The sequence below is a fragment of the Stomoxys calcitrans genome, chromosome 1 (genome assembly GCF_963082655.1).
Source record: "Stomoxys calcitrans chromosome 1, idStoCalc2.1, whole genome shotgun sequence".
Taxonomy (NCBI): Eukaryota; Metazoa; Arthropoda; class Insecta; order Diptera; family Muscidae; genus Stomoxys; species Stomoxys calcitrans.
This window is the reverse complement of record NC_081552.1, coordinates 190,946,646-190,963,579: the sequence shown is the minus strand read 5'-3', so window position 1 is coordinate 190,963,579 and position 16,934 is coordinate 190,946,646. Positions and strand designations below refer to the sequence as shown.

The window sequence follows — 16,934 nt, the reverse complement described above, 5'->3', positions numbered from 1 at the left end:
CTTCCCAAAGAGGTGTCGCACGGCGACACGCCCTTTAGACTCGGCTAATAAAAGGAGGCCACTTATCATTTAACTTAGACTTGAATCGGACAGCACTCATGGGTATGTAAGAAGTTTGCATCTGTTACTTAATGGAGAGTTCATGGACAAATTTGCAATATTTTGCGCAAGAACATAAGCCAATGGTCTTGTGAATATTATGCACACTAGGTACTTGAAGTTTTCCGCAAATTTGTTTGTAGTAGATCGGTTGGGATTGTGAATGGGCCAAATCGGTCCATGCTTTGATAGAGCTCCCATATAAAGCGATCTCCCGATTATATTTCTTGCGCCTATAGAGGGCGCAGTTTTTATCCGATTTGGCACGTGTTTTTTTATTAAGGCTTTCGACATCTGTGCCATTTGTGGTCCAAATCGGTCCATAACCTGAAATAGATCCAATATAAACCTCTCTCGATTTGACTTCTTGAGCCTCTAGAGGGCGCAATTACTATACAATGTGGCTAAAGTTTGGTTTCGACTTTCGATTAAGTATGACCTTAATCGGATTATAACTTGATACAGCTCCCATATAAACCGCTCGCCTGAATTGACTTCTTGAGTCTCTAGAAGGCGAAATTACTAGCCGATTTTGAACGTGGTTTGTTTTTATGACTTCTAACAGCTATGAGAAGTACGGTTAATATCCTGTTTTTCCTGTTAGGGCGAAGATTAATAAATTTCACAATTTCTGTTTGTTTCTCTTTCAAGACGAGCTCAGTGATCGGAAATTATCTTTGCAAAATGGAAAAGGAAAGCCAGAGATAGCAACACACATCCTATTTGTGTTTTTTTATCTTTTTTGGGCTGTAGTATAACTTTTCATGAAAATAAATGATGCTTTATATTATGTATAAAACACCGTATACACTGCTCTTTAAATCCGGATTTAATGGCTCGATCATCTATTTTCCCTTTATAAAATCTGCTCACTAGAGCCTTAAATCCGGATTTAAAGAGTAGTGTAAAAGGGCTGCAATAGAATATATTATAATCTTCAATTTGTCAATTGCAAAAAAATCCTCTTGAGCCACTGTAGGTCTTTAAACATTTTATTCTCTGATCCGGTAACACTACATGTTTGTCAAGAAGTCCATGCTGCCCAAAATTGTTGTAGGCGAACGTTCGCATAAAGCAAAGCTAAAAAACAGCAGCTTCTTAAATTTTTACAAAAAAAAAAGAAATATGTTGCCGCCAAATATTTTATGATTTGTATGTATACGGTCTCTTGGTTGCCTATTCGTTGCGTATACACCGAAGTCACACATGTGGTATTGCCAGCTTCAACATTTTCAAAACACTGCTCAGGCCATGGTAAACGCTAACGTAGTGGCAACACTGTTTCGTTTTGCAAATTATCGCATTCCGCCATTCCATTGGCATTTGTGTACTTTGCAGCTGCCTCTGTCAGTGTCACGAATGAATTTTGCATTGCGCCAGTTGAGCAGAGCAGTCCGCAGTTACAGCGCCAACAAACACCAACTGTCATTGTTGACGGCAAGTTCGCGGGTTTTTCTTGACGCAAATAAAAACAAAAGTAAAGAAATAAGCAATTTTATCATTAGAAAAATGTCTCAAAGAAATATTACATCGTTTTTTAAACCAAAAGCCCAAACATCCAGCGATGAGGTGAAGAAAAAAGAAGAAGCAAACAAAAAAGAAGGCGCTGCTGTTGTGGAAAATGGAACGCCGGCCAGTGACGGTGTGTCGTCAGCAACAAAACGAAAATCCGAAGATGCTTCTAATTCGCCTGTTGGTCAGGCGGCAAAGGTGGCCAAAAAAGAAGTGAAAGATGAGAAAAGTCCTAAAACAAAGCCGAAGAAGGAAAAAAGTCCCAAATCGAAACAGCAGACTGAAAAGCCAAAAGATAACGAGGAGAATGAAAAGTCCCTTGGCAATAAGGAGAAAAAGGAAGAGTCCATTCCTAAAACCGAAGACAAAGAAGAGACGGTGGTAGTCAAAAAGGAGGAGGTTGTTAAGCCAGAGACCAGCGGCAGTAGTCCAAAGCAACCAGTAAGGACAATGTGCTTGCAATTAAATGACACCAAAGTGGACACCATTATCACCGACTACAATCCAGATAAGAACAACTATCATCCGTTAAAAGATGCCGCCTGGAAAAAGGGAGAAAAGATACCTTATTTGGCCTTAGCCCGCACCTTCCAATTGATAGAGGAGACCCGTGGACGTTTGAAAATGGTGGAGATTCTGGGCAATTTCTTTAGTTCTGTGCTGGTCACCAACCCGGATGATTTATTGCCCAGCATTTATCTTTCCATTAACCAATTGGCTCCCGCCTATGAGGGCTTGGAACTTGGTGTGGCCGAAACAACACTGATGAAAATTATTTGCGATACCACTGGACGTAAAATGGATTTCATCAAGTCACAAACTCACATAACCGGTGACTTGGGCATTGTGGCCGAGCAGTCCCGAATGGCCCAGAGAATGATGTTCAAGCCCGCTCCACTAACAATTGCAGGAGTTTTCAAAAAACTTAAGGATATTGCCAATGCCCCTGGCAAAAATAAAATAACTCCCATTAAGGACATATTCATAGCTTGCAGAGGATCCGAAGCCAGATTTTTCATTAGATCTCTCATTGGCAAACTGCGCATAGGCATAGCTGAGCAAAGTTTAATTAATGCGGTGGCCACGTCTCTTGTCAAAGTCAAGTATTTGGATAACTTCCGAAAGATGAGCGATGAAAAGATCAAAAGCAAAATCGATGAAGTGACTTTGATATTGAAAACAACATATTGCCAGTGTCCCAACTATGACAAGATCATACCCACTTTGTTGGAGCATGGCATAGATGAGATAGAGGAACGTTGTCCCATGCTACCGGGTGTACCCATCAAGCCCATGTTGGCCCAGCCTACTAAGGGAGTTTCCGAGGTGCTGGAGCGCTTTGATGGTCTAACCATTACCTGTGAGTTTAAGTACGATGGAGAGCGTGCCCAAATACATTGCGATGAGAATGGGGTTATATCAATATTTTCGCGTAATCAGGAAAACAACACCACCAAGTATCCGGATATCATTTGCCGCATAGGAGAATTCGCCAAATCGAATGTTAAGTCCTACATAATAGACAGCGAAATTGTTGCCTGGGATGTGGAGCAGCAAATGATTCTGCCTTTCCAGGTGTTGACTACACGCAAGCGTAAAAATGTCGATGTTCAGGAAATCAAGGTACAGGTCTGTGTCTATGCTTTTGATTTGCTATACTTGAATGGTGAGCCTTTAGTGACCAAAGCCTTTGCGGATCGCAGAAACTTAATGAAGGAAAATTTCAATGAAACTGAAGGCATGTGGCATTTTGCTCACGCCATGGATACCAGTGATGTGGATGAGGTGCAACAATTTCTGGAGGAGTCTATTAAGGGTAACTGTGAAGGCCTTATGGTGAAGACCTTACAGAAAGATGCCACCTATGAGATAGCCAGACGTTCAAGAAATTGGCTAAAGCTGAAGAAGGATTATCTGGCTGGTTGTGGCGACTCTCTGGATCTGGTGGTGATAGGCGGCTATCGTGGCAAAGGCAAACGTACCGGTAGTTATGGTGGTTTCCTGCTGGCCTGCTACGACGATGAAAACGAAGAATATCAAAGCATTTGCAAAATCGGTACCGGCTTCTCCGATGAAGATCTACAAACCCATGCCGAGTTCTTTAAGAATCATGTGGTGCCCAACAAGAAGTCCTATATTGCCTGCGACAGTTCACTGGAACCCGATGATTGGTTCGAACCCGTCCAGGTGTGGGAAGTAAAATGTGCCGATCTCTCCATAAGTCCCATACATAAGGCTGCAATAGGTATAGCGGATCCCGAGAAGGGCATATCGCTACGGTTTCCACGTTTCATAAGAATACGAGACGATAAGACTGCTGAAATGGCCACCACAGGGCGTGAGGTGGCCTACATGTACAACTCGCAAGATCAAATTAAGAATCAGCAAAGTCGTCAAACAGCCATGGATGATGACTTCTATTAGTTCTAATTTTACATTTTTAAAATGCATTAATACATTAATTATGGTAGGTGTTGTAAGATAAGAAATAAATTTTACAAGTGTAAATAAATTTTATATTTTTCCTTTTTTTAGAATTATTCAAGAAAATCATTGTTTGGCTTAGAGATGGGCTTGCAAATGACAATACGCCACCTTTAGCCAATTAAAGCATAGATTAGTCTGAACTTAGCTAATGTGAGGAGGCAGATATGTAATTTAGAGATAATTGACTGTTAACAAGAAATTAGAAACGTGCATCATTTCAGTGCAAGAATAATACATTTGGGTAAGTTCATGTTTTTATTCTGTTATATAGGTTAGCGATATCCGAAGTCAGATCAATTGCATTACATGTTCCCTCAGTACAAACAAATTTATGTAGATTACAAACTCGAAAGTAGTTATTGGAAGCATACCAAAACTTCCGAGTTCTAGCAATCGGCAGCATAACAAAAAACGATAAAAAAGAAAATTGAAAATGATTGAATTTGTTGTTCCACTTGTGCCGCCAGATTATCAAAAATGAGAATGCATACACCAATGAATATGCCAGCACAATAACATCGGTATCTTGGAAAACAAATAAATAGAAAAAAGGAGAATACAATTTTATCAGTTACCCCAGAACAAACAAACATGTTTCTAGTTAAACTTTAAACGAAATAGATTATATAGGGTACTAGCTGAGCCCGGTGCGCTGCGCCTTCTTTCACTTTCTTATTTCATCTGAGCCCATACTAGCACGGTCAGGAAAAAAAGGACTGGAGGTGCTGGTACGGCCTTTCAGTTATTTCGCCACAATTTGGATATAACATTGATGCTCTACTCCCAAAATTTCTTTCATTTGAGCCTTATATTGCTATGGTCGGTAAATATGTCCGGTATTGGGGTGTTTTTGGGAGTGAGGTGGATCCCCATGGATCAGATTCGTCGCCTAGTCTCAAGTACCTTTCATTTGAGCCTAATATTGTTTAAATTTCCATTTGCCTGGCTTTGGAGTTGGAGCGTCCGCCCTAGACATCCCACCTTAAATAAGTATACCAAATTTCTTTTTTTGAGTTATTATAAACACACAAAATTTCGCGTAAATCGCCCTACCCATCTCCGAGATTTGGCGTTTTGGAATATAGGCCTGATGGCTTCGAATTGCATTAAATGAAATAAATAAAATAAAAAAAAATAAAAAAAAGATAAAGAGAGGGTCCACCTATTAAAGTTTGGATGTTAGAACTCCTTCATTCTCTTGGTTTTGGTGGTGCATTGGAGTAGTCAAACCCTTTGCCAGGAAAGTTGATATCAGATTCATACTCTACTCCCAAAAACCACATTTGAGGTACATAGTGCTATCGTCGGTATATATGTGTGGTTCAGGGGGAGTTTATGAGATGAGTCATCCCTAAAACACTTGGCCATAAAACAGATATCAGATTTGAGCCCCTTTTTGCCATAATCTAAAAATTTGGCCAGTTTTAAGGGGCGGCCACCCACGTACTTAGGCCTGGAAAAATTTCTATCACAATTTAAGGGTAAAAAGTGTACTTTCCTACCAAAGACCTTATTTTGCTGTCCTATTCTATCCTGATCGGTCTTCATTTATTATAAAGGGTGATTTTTTTGAGGTTAGGATTTTCATGCATTAGTATTTGACAGATCACGTGGGATTTCAGACATGGTGTCAAAGAGAAAGATGCTCAGTATACTTTGACATTTCATCATGAATAGACTTACTAACGAGCAACGCTTGCAAATCATTGAATTTTATTACCAAAATCAGTGTTCGGTTCGAAATGTGTTCATTCACCGTAACGTTGCGTCCAACAGCATCTTTGAAAAAATACGGTCCAATGATTCCACCAGCGTACAAACCACACCAAACAGTGCATTTTTCGGGATGCATGGGCAGTTCTTGAACGGCTTCTGGTTGCTCTTCACTCCAAATGCGGCAATTTTGCTTATTTACGTAGCCATTCAACCAGAAATGAGCCTCATCGCTGAACAAAATTTGTCAAAATTTGAACACATTTCGAACCGAACACTGATTTTGGTAATAAAATTCAATGATTTGCAAGCGTTGCTCGTTAGTAAGTCTATTCATGATGAAATGTCAAAGCATACTGAGCATCTTTCTCTTTGACACCATGCCTGAAATCCCACGTGATCTGTCAAATACTAATGCATGAAAATCCTAACCTCAAAAAAATCACCCTTTACTTAATTCCGTTTTATTGTGGGTAGAATGGGAGGGTGACTGCCCTCTGACACGTCCTTTTATTTGTGAACAATAAATTCTCGGTCGTCCTTCATGACAGCTTGGTGTTGTTTTTATAAGTAGGAGAGGATCGCTCCCCCGACGCTAAGACCCAAAAGGCTATCTACATGTCCAGCTGAACGGCAGGACGTGACCCAAATTCTTAAATTCTTATATCAACATTAGATTCGAACTCTACTGTCATAGACCTTTTGTTAAATTCCCATATTATCCCGATCGAACTAAACGTCCTATTGACCGCACGCATCTCCGAGATCAGACGTTTTTGAAAATTAGGGTAAGGGGAGGGTCCGCCCCCTTTGGATATCAAAAAATTTAGTACCCTATTTTCACCAGAGGCCTAAACTCGACCACCTGTGAAAATTTCATGAAAATCGGTTCAGCCGTTTTTTTTTTTTGTATAATAGAAGATGTTCTGGGTTTCACTTTTCCCTGGAACTCTGCGAATTAAGTGGAGTGCTTCCAAATGGATCTGGTAGTAAGTCGAGTAGAATTTACAGCGTATATGAACAGGTGACATGTGGTCCCAGTTCACATATAGAACTCGCATCCATCACGTTAGCATCATTCTTAGTCCATCAAGAATTGAGGCGGCTGCATCTGTCAGGGTTAGCTTCTGAAGGTGCTGTGACCGACGGATGGTCTCTCTTATTTGGTAGCTGTACGACGCGTCCGCTACCATGTTCTCGTGAAAAGTATTTTAACCCGCCTGACACGCTGCTTTATTTAGAGACACCTTTTGGCAGCAGTTGCCCATTCACACGATGGTGACTTTGATCGTTGCTGCGATAACTGCCAAGTGGGCACGGTATAAACAGTCTAATGTGTTTTGTGGTATTCACTGTCACCTTTCCTATACAAACAAATTTGACTGAAAGTGTTATCGTTTTCGCACGGCTATGCTAAGGTATTGGAAGTTGTGTAGAAGATGTCATACCAAGCACAAAAAAACTGCGTTATAACATTGCCAGGACGAAATACTTGAATTTTGTGCAAGAGCTGGTGCCGCTTAACCTCTCACTGAGACTATCCGCTCGATACCACTGATTGTCCGCTACTGCCGTTGCAGCTATTCCTTATGGAGCATTTCACTATCCGCAACCTGTGGACGCGCCCGGTAGATCGCAGCTATGCTTCTCGTAACAGCAATGAACACCACACAGATCGGACCTCAATGTTCTAGCCTGTGTGGTGCTCACAGCTATCCCGAGCCGGGCTGTGAATTCTTCGATGTTGGATTCTGGTGCTGCTACTTATCATCTTCTTTCAATCCCATGACATCCGGTTCTACGTACCGGATTGACCCGATGGAGTCCTTCATCGGCAAGGGCTGCCGCTTCAGTGTACATCACACTGCTACAACAACAACCATACTCTCTGCCGCGGCGAAGTCTATTTGCCTCAATCCAATATCGGAAGTTTCTTCGTGAAGGCTAAATTTTCCGACTGTTGGGCCAAAGATATATTACTTCCCTATGTTTGCATTAAAATCTCCCAAACAATTTTAATATCATGGGCGGGACAATGACATATTGTCTTTCTAGATGCTCGTATAAAATATTCTTGGTCTGTTTGTCGTTGTTTTTCGTCGGGGCATGGGGGCAAATAAGGCTAAAGAACTTGGCCTTTATGTGGATTGTTGCTAGCCTCTCATTCACCGAAGTAAACCTGGAGGCAAGGAGATTCAGTCTTCGACTAACCACAAATCCGCAGCCAAATTCATGCCTTGTCTCATGGCAGCTATAAAATAGGGCTTCACCTCTCGGTCTTGTTGTAGAGCCCCTTCTGAGCCATCGCACTTTCTGTATAAAGCAGTAATGTCTGCCCTGTACTTCTCCAATACATTCGCCAGTGCGTACACTGCACCCTCTCTATAAAAAGTGCGGACATGCCAGGTCCAGATACACAAATCATGTCCTTTTTTCGTTTGCGGGGGCCGTCAACATTGGGGGATCCTTTTTTATTCTTCCTCGTTTTTTTCAAAGTAATTTCTTCAAGTTTTCAGGGTGATGGGCGACACCCACCCGACGCCCCAACCTATCTTTTTATCGTTCTATAGGCGAGTGAACTCGTGTCACATTTAAGCTCACTACCTTTAACGGATGTTAAAGGTAGCTACCTACCCAGGTGACACCGCGGGGAGGTTTGTATCCATATTTGAGATGAAGGAAGACTGAGATAGGCCTGGATTTTGCTAAATCAAAACCAATCAGAACCGTTGCTTGTTTTCCAACATCCCCAAGTCACGAAACGTGTCCGGTTTAGCTAATTCTACTAAGCTTACAACCACGCTGTACTCTGGCATCCTGCCTAGTTGTATCTAAAACCTGTGAAAAACGACTAATGAATGAACAACGACAACGTCTTTCATTTAAGGCAAAATATCAAAATCTACTGACTGCTAGAAGTTGAGATTATTATATCTGCCACTCTAGGAAAGGTCGCAATTCGGTTTATATGCAAATATTCTTGATGTCCGTGACATTATAAGCGGGTTTCATCATTGATACCTAAACTGTCCATTTGTCTGTCAAAAACATGCTAACTTTCGAACAAATAAGGCGGGTCACATGAACATTTTGCACAAATACTTCTAATGGGTCTATATTTGAATATAGCTCCCTCGTGAACCTATGTCAATCCCATGGCAGCCGGTTGTACGCACCAGATTGACCGGATGGATTCCTTCATCGGCAAGGGCTGATACCTCAGTGTACAGCACAATGCTACAACAACAACGTTGCAAACTGAAATCGTTTAAACTGAAAGATGGGTCTGCGGCCCATTAGTTAGCATGACTAGAGTTGGCTAGATGAAAATGCTTCTTTTTTAGGTTCATTATACTGTATCGGGGATCGGTCTATATGCCAGCTATATCCAAATATGGTCTGATCTGGACCACATTTGACAGGAATGGGTAGCAGTCTACCAGAACTCACAGTGCCAAATTTCCGGCTTGACCCGATGAAGTCCTTCATCGGCAAGGGCTGCTGCCTCAGTGTACAACACACTGCTACAACAATAAATGAAAGGTATTTCAGATTATAAAACGTATCTGATATCCAATTGTCGGGCGAAGTGTTTTGCGGACCACCCAAACCCTCAAAACATCCCTAATTCGGTCATATTTACCGACCATGGCAATATGGGACTCAAATGAAAGGTATTTGCGAGTACAATACGAATCTGATATCCAATTGTGGGACCAAGTTTCTGGGGATCTACCCCTTTCCCAAACCACCTCCACAAACAGGACTTATTCAATGACAATGGCAATATGGGACTCAAATGAAAGCCATTTGAGTGTAGAATACGAAACTGATACCCAAAGTGGGACCATGTATTGGGGGCACCGATCTTCTCCAAAACAACCCAAATGTGGGACCATGGCAATATGTGGCTCAAAGGTATTTGAGATTAGAAAACGAATTTGATAAACAATTTTGGGGCCAGACGCCTCATTACATGAACTCCCCTTAAACCAATGACAATATGGGGTTTAAATAAATGGTATTTGGGTGCAGAGCACGATGCTGAGGGTGAGGGGACCACCTCACCCCCGAAAACACCCCTAAATTCGACATACATATTGGCCGGTCATGGCAATATGGGGTTCAAATGAAAGGTATTTGGGAGTAGAGCACGAAATTCATACCCACTTTCGGGACCACGGTTGGGGGGTCAAACTCACCCCCATAACCCTCCAACCACTACCGTAGGAGTCTTCCCACTCCCATAAACCCCATGAGAATATCGGGCTGAAATAAAATCTTTTAAAAATGGAGTACATCTAACATCCAGACTTAAATGACCTGAATTCATAGACCAATAAAGATCATATGGGATTCAGATATAGGATATTCAGATATTGTTATACTGTAAGTGTTTCACTACAAGCTCCTTAGTTATCGAAAATAAATATTCAAAGGAAAATTTTGTTCCATATAAAGTAAAAGAAGGCGCAGCGGAGCGGGCCCGGTTCAGCTAGTATATAACTAAAATCCGATTTTTTGAGAACGGAAGGCCAAGAAGGCAGCAATAGAGACTAATTATATGTTTGTATTAAATATAAAACAGAAAGCTGCGATTGTCTCCCTTTTTTTGTTGTTTTTTCTGACTCACCTTGCTTGGCAAAGTAATGCCTAAACTCTCAACTATTTATACTTGATTATAAAATGTTTGGTTTTTGTTGATAGCGATGTTTATATGACATCAAAGACCATGATAATGATGACAGTGATAATGATTAGATGCATTTATTTTGATAAAGCCATTATTAGGTTGCACCTTTCCAATCATGAAATGGATTTTTGATTTTCACACAACATGCTTTTCTCATGTAGCATTTATGCCAACCAGCAACATATGTCGGTGGAAGCTGACAATTTACAACCCTGCCTCCTTTAGATGGTTAGAAATTTTATGAATGAATTGTTTTATCGAATTTCTTCTTACTTCTTCGGTTGCAATGGAAGTAGATTGTGTTAAAACTCTAATCGAATTTTGAAGCAGACTAAGACTCTGTACACCCTAAAAAAAAAACACTCACATAGTTTACCAGTATTGAAATTTTCCACTGGCCAGCGGGTGGAAAATTTCAAATTATGAGGTAGGTATTAAGTCAGTAGAGCAAGACTTTTCGTTTATATAACCTTAAGCCAAAAGAAGTGAGAAGTTTGCCCCTGTTCCTTAGTAAAATGTTCATGGGCACAATTTGCATTTGCAAACTTAACCCAAGACGATGGGTTCCCATATTTTGCAATATATCAGAGATGGGTGGACGAATCTTAATAGTAAGCCACAAGCTCAAATCAGTATTTAAGTTTCGGGTAAAGTACTCAGGGGGAACGCCCCACCCCGCAACTCCAACCCAAAATTTCCATTTTCAAGGAAACCGAGGAATCAAATTCGATTTTTAAGGGATTTAGACCTCAAATCGAGTGGGATGTTGAAAACCAAGCAACGCACAGTGGGAGAAACTCGGAGAGAAAAACTAGTAAAAAATATGCCATTTAACCGTTGGTTAAAGCTGAGGTGTTATCGAGATCATGTGCAAAATTTCAAAGCCCTAGGTGAACCGGGCGCCTCTTGGAAGGCCCTAAAGTTGGTCACCTCCGCATTTCGGGCTACCAAATCTTCATTTGTAGTCCGAGCGCCTCTTGGAAGACCCTAAAGTTGGTCACCCCCGCATTTCGGGCTACCAAATCTTCATTTGTGGTCCGATTTTCAAAATTCTTTTTTTGTGCTCAAGTGCTCAAAAATCCATTAGTATATTCCCGAAACCAGTGGAGATATTGTTTATCTCAAGCAAAATAGGGATTTTTGAGCATTATCCAGCAAAAAAAGAATTTTGAAAATCGTTCCACAAATTAAAATTTGGCAGCCCGAACAATTTTTCGAAATTCCAAAGTGACTAATTTTAGGGGCCTACCAAGAGGCGCCCGGAACACCTACAACCTTGAAATTTTGCACATCTCGATAGCACCTCAGCTTTAACCATTTCAAATTTCAAAGATTTATCTCTATACGTTCTCATATTACATATTTTTTACTAGTTCTTTTCGATTTTCTCCCACTGTGCAACGGTTCTGACACTTTTAACTTGGCAAATTCTAGGCTTATCTTGGCCTTCCTTTATCTCAAATGTGGACACACACCTCCCCGCGGTGTCACCTAAAATATGCCATGAGTTGGGTTGGGGCATCGGGTTAATGCCCCATCACCCGGAAAACTTGAATCAAGTAAAAGTGTGCTAAGTTCGACCGGGCCGCATCTTGGGAACCCACCACCATGGATTCTGCTAAAAATTTATGCAAAATAAATTTTGTTGAAGGGCATAATTTTATTCTACATACCAAACTCCTGTCAAACCAGCAAAAATTAAAGCTTCTAGGAACCGAACAACAATGATCGAGAGACCGATTTACAGACTGATTCGGACCGTATTTGGCACAATTGTTGGAAGTCGTAACAGAACACCGCATGCAAAATTCCAGCCAAATGAGACAAAAATTGCGGCTTGTAAGGACTCAAGAAGTCGAATCGGGAGATCGGTTTATATGGGAGTTAATCAGGCTATAGACCTATTTAAACCCTACTAGGCACATTTGTTGGAAGTCGTAACGGAACACCACATGCAAAATTTTAGCCAAATCGGATAAATTGAGGCTTCCAGGAGCTCAAGTAGTCAAATCGGGAGATCGGTTTATATAAGAGCTACATCAGGTTGTAAACCGATTTGGAACCGACTCGGAACGTACTTGGCACATTTGTTTGAAGCCGTAACAGAACACTATGTGGAAAATTGTCGCCAAATTAGTCGAAATTGCGGCTTTCAGAGACTCAAGAAGTCAAATCGGGAAATCGGTTTATATGGGAGCTATAACAGATTATAGACCGATTTAAAACGTACTAGGCACAGTTGTTGGAAGTCGTACCGGAACACCACATGCAAAATTTCAGTCAAATCGGAAGATCGGTTTATATGGGAGCTATATCAGGTTATAGACCGTTTCGGACCGTACTTGAAACAGTTGTTGGAAGTCATAAAAGAACGCCATGTGTAAAATTTCAGCCAAATTGGATGAAAATTGCGGCTTCCAGCGTCTCAAGAAGTCAAATCGGGAGATCGGTTTATATGGGAGCTATATCAGGTTATAGACCGATTTGGATTGTACTTAACACAGTTGTTGGAAGCCATAACAGAATACCATGTGCAACATTTTAGCCAAATCGGACAAAAATTGCGGCTTCCAGGGGCTTAAGAAGTCAAATCGGGAGATCGGTTTATTTGGGATTTATATCCAAATCTGAACCGATATGGCCCATTTGCAATCCCCAACGACCTACATCAATATTAAGTATCTGTACAAAATTTCAAGCGGCTAGCTTTACGCGTTTGACCGCTATCATGATTTCGACAGACGGACGGGCATGGCTAGATCGATTCAGAATGTCGAGACGATCAAGAATATAAATACTTCTTGGGGTCCTAGATCAATATTTCGAGGTGTTACCAACTGAATGACCATAGATGACTATGGGGGTGGGTATAAAAACGAAAAAGATTAAAAAGGGATCCTACCCTATGTTGACGACTCCCAAAAGCGTTTTAAAGACCATGATTTGCATATCTGGAGCTGGATATATCCGCAATCTTTATAGAGAGGGTGCAGTATATGCACTGGGGGATGTGTTAGGGAAATACTGGGCAGACATAACCGCTATACAGAAAGTGCGGTTGCTCGGGAAGGGCTCCACAACAACACCGAGAGGTGACACCCTATGTTATAGCTGCCGAGGTATGAGTTTGGCTGTGGTTTTGTGGTTAGTCGGTGAATGAAACACCTTGTCTCCAGGTTTACTACGGTGGATGAGGGCTAGCCACAATCAGCATAAAAGCAAAATTCTTCAATATCAGCCGTATTTGCGCCCATGCCCCGACGGACGAACAGACCAAGGATATTTTCTACGAACGCCTAGAAAGATAATATGACCGCTATCCCGCCCATGATATTAAAATCGTTGTGGGATATTTTAGGGCGAAAATAGGGAAGGAAAATATCTTGGACCAATAGTTGGAAAATTTAGCCTACACTAAGAAACTTCCGATAATAGATTGAGGCTGATAGACTTTGTCGCGATAAAGAACATGGTAGATTGCAACAGCAGATTCCAACATCGAAGGATTCACACGGCCAAATGATTGCCACCCGATCAAAACACAAGAAACCAAATAGATAAATAGATCGTGTTGTGATAGATGGAAGTCATTCATCCAGCGTATTAGGTGTACGATCGATCCTAGGGGAGAACGTTAATTCGTATCATTACCTTGTTGCAGCAAAGGTTCGCACTCGTCTTAGTGTGTCTAGAAACTTACAATTTGACACTGCACGGAAGCTGGACATCGGAAAGCTGCGAACACAATAGGTGAGGCCACCGTAGCGCAGAGGTTAGCATGTCCGCCTATGACGCTGAACGCCTGGGTTCGAATCCTTGCGGGACATTTGTGAGCTACTTTGCCATGTAAAAACTTCTCCCCAAAGAGATGTCGCTCTGCGGCACGCCGTTCTGACTCGAAAAGGAGGTCCCTTATCATTGAGCTTAAAATTCAATCGAACAGCATTCATTGATATGTGAGAAGTTTGCCTCAGTTCCTTAATGGAATGTTCATGGGCAAATTTGCATTTGCGAATACAATAGGTGGCAACGGCATACTCGACTCGACTGATCCAACTGTTTGATGGAAGCTCTCCCTGTCCCAATTATCCCATTGCGCTACTACAATGGCAAACTATTGCCAACTCCATGGAAATACCCGCAACATCCGTACTTGAGTACCAAAAGTCTCCCCAAGGAACCTATGATACGACAAGGAGTGCCAAAAAGCTGCTGAAGCCAAGAATGCAGCACACTGAGCAACCTTACAATCAGTAGCAACGCTCCAGATGAAGGAGAGGTAACGGGAGAAAAAGAGTGAGGAAAAATGTCTCTTCCGCAAGTAGAAGAAGAAGGAAATGGAAAGACATGAGTGTGAGCGAACGGAGATGTTCAGGAGCCAGAATGAAGTCCGAAAATTCTACCAAAGATTTTAACATCAAACTGATGGCTTTGGCACAGGCACATCCTCCTGCAGAAACAAGGAAGGAAATCTGGTAATTGATACAGATGGTGTGCTGGCGATATGGAAAGAACACTTCCCAGCTGCTGGTATCTGATAATGGTGACCATAAGTATATAACAGAACCAATCCCTGATGATAGTCAGAACGAGGTCCACGAGTTGCAGTAACCCGGCTGAAAAACAATAAGGCAGCAGGAGCCGATGGGTTGCCGGCTGAACTGTTTAAGACCGGAGTCGGCACGCTTATAAGGCTTATGCATCAACTCGTGTGTGCTATCTGGCTAGAAGAAGGTATACCCGATGATTGGAACCTCAGCATGCTATGGCCCGTACACAAGAAAGGAGACAAGACGGTATGTATCAACTACATAGGAATAAGTCTCCTCTCCATAACATACAAGATACTATCGAGCGTGCTGTGTAAAAGATTAAAACCTAAAGTCAATGCGATTATTGGGCCCTATCAGTGCGTCTTTAGACCTGGTGAATTCAACATAGCACCACCTGGAAGAGATCCGAGAAGGACAAATCAACACCTAACATCTTTTCGTTGACTACAAAGCCATCCTTTAAGTTCAAGGGTATTTCAAGCCATGTATGAGTTTGTTTTTCCTGCAAAACTGATAGGACTTTGCAGGATGACGCTTGCTGACTCACGTTCCTCAGTTAAAATAGGAAAGAACCTCTCCAAACCGTTCAATTGTGTAATAAATAAAGATTTTATGGACTTCAGACCCTTTATCGGCAGATCGGTCTATATGGCAGCAATATTCAAATATAGGCTGTTCTGAGCCATATTTAGGTCGGATATCGGGAGGCTTAAAACAATTCACTGTTTGAAATTTCAACGAAATCGGGCAGATCGATCTGAACCATATTAAGGTGGGAAATTTCAGAGAAATCGGGTAATAATAAAGATTTTATGGACTTAAGACCCTTTATCGGCAGATCGGTCTATATAGCAGCTATATCCAAATATGCTCCGATTTGACTTATTCAAGAACTTAACGTGCGTGTAGCAAAAAGCCGTATATGCGCTAAATTTCAGCTCAATATCTCAATTTTTGAAGCCTTTAGAGAGATTACAACAGACGGACGGACAGACACGCGGACACCGTTAAATCGTCTTAGAATTTTGCGAAGATCCGAAATATAAATATTTTGTGGAGTCGGCAATTGATATTTCGATGTGTTGCAAACGGAATGACTAAATTAGTATACCCCCTTTCCTACGGTAGTGGGTATAAAAAATGATTGAAAATTTTGAAAATTTCAAATTATTTTTATACCCTCCACCATAGAATGGGGGTATACTAATTTCGTCATTATGTTTGTAACACCTCAAAATATGCGTCTGAGTCCCATAAAGTATATATATTCTTGATCGTCATTTAAGTCGATCTAGCCATGTCCGTCCGTCTGTCCGTCCGTCCGTCTGTCTATCGAAAGCACGCTAACTTTCGTAGGACTAAAGCTAGCCGCTTGAAATTTTGTTGTAGTGTAGATCGGTTGGGATTGTAAATGGGCCAAATCGGTCAATGTTTTGATATAGCTGCCATATAAAACGATCTTGGGTCTTGACTTCTTAAGCCTCTAGAAGGCGCAATACTTTCCCGATTTGACTGAAATTTTGCACGCAGTGTTTTGGTGTCACTTCCAACAACTGCCTTAAGTATGGTTCAAATCGGACCATGTTTTGATATAGCTGCCATATAAACCGATCCGGGGTCTTGACTTTTTGAGCCTCTAGAGGGCGCAATTCTCGTCCGATTTGACTGAAGTTTTGCACGTAGTGTTTTGGTATCACTTCCAACAACTGTGTTAAGTATGATTCAAATTGGTTCATAATCTGGTATAGCCGTCATATAAACCGATCTTGGGTCTTGACTTCTTGAGCCAATAGAGTGTGCAGTTCTCATCGGATTTGACTCAAATTTTGCATGAGATGTTTTGTTATGACTTCCAATAATTGTGCTAGGTATGGCGC

At 41.4% G+C, this 16,934-nt stretch overlaps 2 protein-coding genes across 4 annotated transcripts in view; both read left to right on the top strand.

Moving 5' to 3' along the window:
- The window catches only part of LOC106086606 (uncharacterized), a 302,723-nt gene that overhangs the window by 226,348 nt on the left and 59,441 nt on the right, over positions 1 to 16,934 (top strand). The window lies entirely within an intron of this gene.
- The window catches only part of LOC106086607 (DNA ligase 1), a 44,320-nt gene continuing 28,627 nt past the window's right edge, over positions 1,242 to 16,934 (top strand). The window contains exons 1-3 of the mRNA XM_059360466.1: positions 1,242 to 1,576; positions 1,649 to 4,078; positions 4,147 to 4,339. Of these exons, the coding sequence (XP_059216449.1) occupies positions 1,306 to 1,576; positions 1,649 to 4,035 (2,658 nt within the window). The 5' untranslated portion in view covers positions 1,242 to 1,305 and the 3' untranslated portion in view covers positions 4,036 to 4,078; positions 4,147 to 4,339. The remainder of the gene's footprint in view (positions 1,577 to 1,648; positions 4,079 to 4,146; positions 4,340 to 16,934) is intronic.